Below are 3,657 nucleotides of genomic sequence, written 5' to 3' on the forward strand. Positions count from 1 at the left end.
TCCGCCGAATGAATCAGGGACCGAAGCTTTGCGCACAGCCCTATCACATTTACCTTTTTCATAGCTGCATCAAACTCTTAGTTATTTATTCTGTGATCAGTGCTGGCCCCAGCCTCCTCTACTGCCCCCGGAGTAACGTGCTGCATGCCAGAGTGTGGGCGGCATGGGCATTCCCCGGGGACAAGTGGCTGCAGCACAAGGTGCACCACCGCTACTTGTCCCTGGGGAACCAAATGTCCACACTCATCTGGAAGTGGCCTTTTTGTTTCCTGAAGGACTTATTCTATGTCAGTCATCCGCAACTCTGAAAAAATCTTTTTTTCTACCTTCTAAAAAACAAGGTGCTTGTTGTACTCGGGGGTGTGTTGTAAGCAAAAATATACTGTTTTATTAATAACAGGCCTCTGAGAAAAAAAATGCAGGCCTGTTAATCGTCACTGAAAACTCTTTTCAGCATGAACACTCTGGCCTTCTAAGAGATTTTAATAAGTAATTTTGTAACCATGGCTTTACTCCCATTCATCTCTTAATTCTCTCTTCTTTCCTTGTGTCCCCCCTTTACAGTACGCTTTGCACCTTATAGACCTCCTGACATCTCTTTGAAGCCACTGCTCTTTGAGGTGCCCAGTATCACCACAGAGTCAGTGTTTGTTGGCCGGGACTGGGTGTTCCACGAGATCGACGCGCAGTTGCAGAGTTCCAACGCCAATGTGAACAGAGGTGTGGTCATTGTTGGGAACATTGGTTTTGGTAAAACAGCTATCATCTCCAGATTGGTTGCGCTGAGCTGCCATGGCACACGCATGAGACAGATTGCCTCTGATAGTCCACATGCCTCCCCAAAACGTAAGTATTAACATGTTGAGAGCTCTCCCGATCCTCTTACATCTATCCTTTATAGAAGGATCCTGCTGCCTCCCTCACCTAATAGACCAGTACAAACATTGTTGCCAAACCTTTGATCATGATGGACATCCCCTGGCAGTGATATATTTGCTGTTCTTGTTCCAGGCCCCCCTAATCTCTTATTCCCCATTTCCTTCCAATAGCACATATCTCTGCTGCCCCTGTTGCCTATTCCTTCCCTTCCAAATGACCTGTCTCCATCTTTTATGGCATAGGAGCTCACAGAATGGTCATCACACTGCATCAGTCCTCACAACTGCATGTGCCCTACTTCTTGTTCACTAAGACAAATTGATTCACCCTCCTCTAGATTTCAGTGCCCTTGCAGGTAAAATCCAGCATCAGTTTAAAATGACCCAGTGACACTAAAATGCTGGATGCTGGAATCAATGAAGGTCAGATCCTAAGTACGTAAGGATCTGTCATTCTGCCTTACTGAAACTGTGGTTAAGCCTGTTGAACAAATGCTGTTTGCTAGACTAACCTGTTCTAATCCAAGTATGATGAATAATTAAAGGCAGGACTCGGTTTTATGGTAACTGAAAGCCTGCAGCAAACCTGCATTAAGTTCCTTCCAATCTGTTTGAAGAGATTGTGAGGGAGATTACAATGGCTATTGTTTAGCTGTTCCTAAAAACTTTGCACTTGGCAGAGGCCCAGAGGTAAAATATTTCATATTTCTCGCTTGCAAATCACAGATGATGGCTTCCTGGTCAATTTAATTAGCCGCAGCCTTCACATCTTACCCTAGCATTTCAATGAAGTAGCAGCAAACTGTAAAGAGTCTGAGTTTTTAATTCTGGATATTCAGCTCTGAGAGAGAATCAAAAATTTTGACTATGGTTATTTGCCCAATAAGGGGACCTGAGCTCCTAAAAATGGAAAATAGGTTTGTTTTGGAAAAAATAAACCTTATGTCCATCTTTATTTTTGCATGTTCAGAAGACAAACCCCTTTAATATGTTTATTAACTGAAGTATCAGTCAGGTGACCCAGAGTATTATAACAAGCATATGATCAGTATTAGTGAGCTGAAACAAATAGCCTCAGTAACTGTTTGTTTTTGTCTCCACCAGGCTGATAGAAAGGGTGAAGGCGGGTTCATGGGTTCAAAAACAATGCTGTAAATGTATTACTTGGTAAATAAACTTAACTATTAATTATTTAGGTAATGGATGCTATTCTTAATGGTTCTACAGACATAAAAAATGATCATTATTACCATTTTGACTTAAAGCTGAACTGAAGCATACATTAGAGGACTCAGGAAAATTCTCAAATTGTAAAGCCAACCCTGGCAGGACCTGCTGCTACTAGAATACACTTAAGAGCAAAGAGAGAGAGAACAATGATTAAGCATTGCAAAATACAAAATCTTTTCTTTATTATTAAAAAAAATCAAAAACACTTCATTTAGATCGTTTTCTCTGCAGTCGTCCTGCAACTGGTCCTGACGCAATTTCTTCAGTAGTGTTTTTTTTTGTGGGTGACCCTGAATCACAGCCCCACACTCAATCTAGATCTTTGTCTGATATAGAAAACATGGTAACCAGCTTAAATGGATTCCAAACCGATACCTACCACAGAGGTTGTACAATTTTGCCTTACAGCTGTCCTGTAGTAATGTGTTACCTTCATTGTTTAATACAGATGTGGATGCAAACAGAGAGCTCCCCCTAACACAGCCACCATCTGCTCACTCCTCAATCACCAGTGGAAGCTGCCCTGGAACTCCTGAAATGCGCAGACGTCAAGAAGAGGCCATGCGGAGACTGGCCTCACAGGTATTAAAGGATTTTCATGGTGCCATTTTCTGTACACAGCGGGGTCTGTGAGTCGGTGTCCTGTCTCATCACTGCAGTTATCTGACTGTGTAGCACAAAATGTGAATATTGACATACAAAGAGGGTGTGCAAGTGCTAACCAGACAGCACACAGGGAAACCATCCAAAATGGAAGCATCAGACAACTTTACTATCCTAAGAAAATGATGATATATTTAGAGTAAAATTCATATAATATCAACAGCTCTGAGGATTCATCTTTCATAGCATAATCAGCATCTTTAAGACTATATGTATGTCCTGATAAACAGCATTACTGTTGTAAATTTTCTTTCTTGAATGGATGCAGTGTCACTGGGCAGCCAGATGGGGAAGATGTGTGGGGCCAGGAAGAGGGCAACAAGTCAGAAGTATGTGGCTAACCAAGTTGAATGTTGCCTTGGGTTCTGATTCTGATCCTGCCCTCCACAGTAGGGCTAGGGACAGACATTACACATAAACTGGTTTAAGTGAGTAGAAACTAACAGAACAGACATTCACTGCACATAAACCAGTTTCAAAATGGCTGAAACCAGTTTGAGATAAACCTGGTTGAATGTAGTATCACACTTAACTAATTTGGCTCAAACTGGTTTATGCAATGTCTGTCCCAGACCCCTTCCTGGTTTAACTTAAATCAGACTCCCCCAGCTTCCCAGCATGCTCTCTGGACTGGGCCCTCTGCTCCCCAGCCCGAGCAGGGACAGGTGAGGGCAGAGGTCTGGCCAGAGCAGAGTTTAATTTCCCCCTCCCTCTGCCACCGGCAGGGACCTGAGCTAGGTCTGCTGGGAACTCCTCCCTTGCTGCTGCAGCAGTGGGCACCATGGCACCTGAGGCAGAGGGGGGCAGGGAGGAAAATTAGTCTCCCCTCTACCCCTCTAGCAGCCTGGTCTGTGCACCATCACCACTGTGCTCACTCCCTGCGGGG

The 3,657-nt window shown here is 43.6% G+C and overlaps 1 protein-coding gene across 7 annotated transcripts in view; it reads left to right on the top strand.

The window, feature by feature from the left end:
• TANC2 (tetratricopeptide repeat, ankyrin repeat and coiled-coil containing 2) overlaps positions 1-3,657 on the top strand; it is an 848,255-nt gene that overhangs the window by 642,369 nt on the left and 202,229 nt on the right. For all 7 annotated transcript variants that reach the window (XM_019523590.1, XM_019523591.1, XM_019523592.1 and 4 more), the window contains 2 exons: positions 565-846; positions 2,557-2,690. In XM_019523590.1, coding sequence (XP_019379135.1) covers positions 565-846; positions 2,557-2,690 — 416 coding nt within the window. The remainder of the gene's footprint in view (positions 1-564; positions 847-2,556; positions 2,691-3,657) is intronic.

The sequence above is a fragment of the Gavialis gangeticus genome, unplaced genomic scaffold (assembly GCF_001723915.1).
Source record: "Gavialis gangeticus isolate Ggan-Ray unplaced genomic scaffold, GavGan_comp1, whole genome shotgun sequence".
Classification (NCBI taxonomy): domain Eukaryota; kingdom Metazoa; phylum Chordata; order Crocodylia; family Gavialidae; genus Gavialis; species Gavialis gangeticus.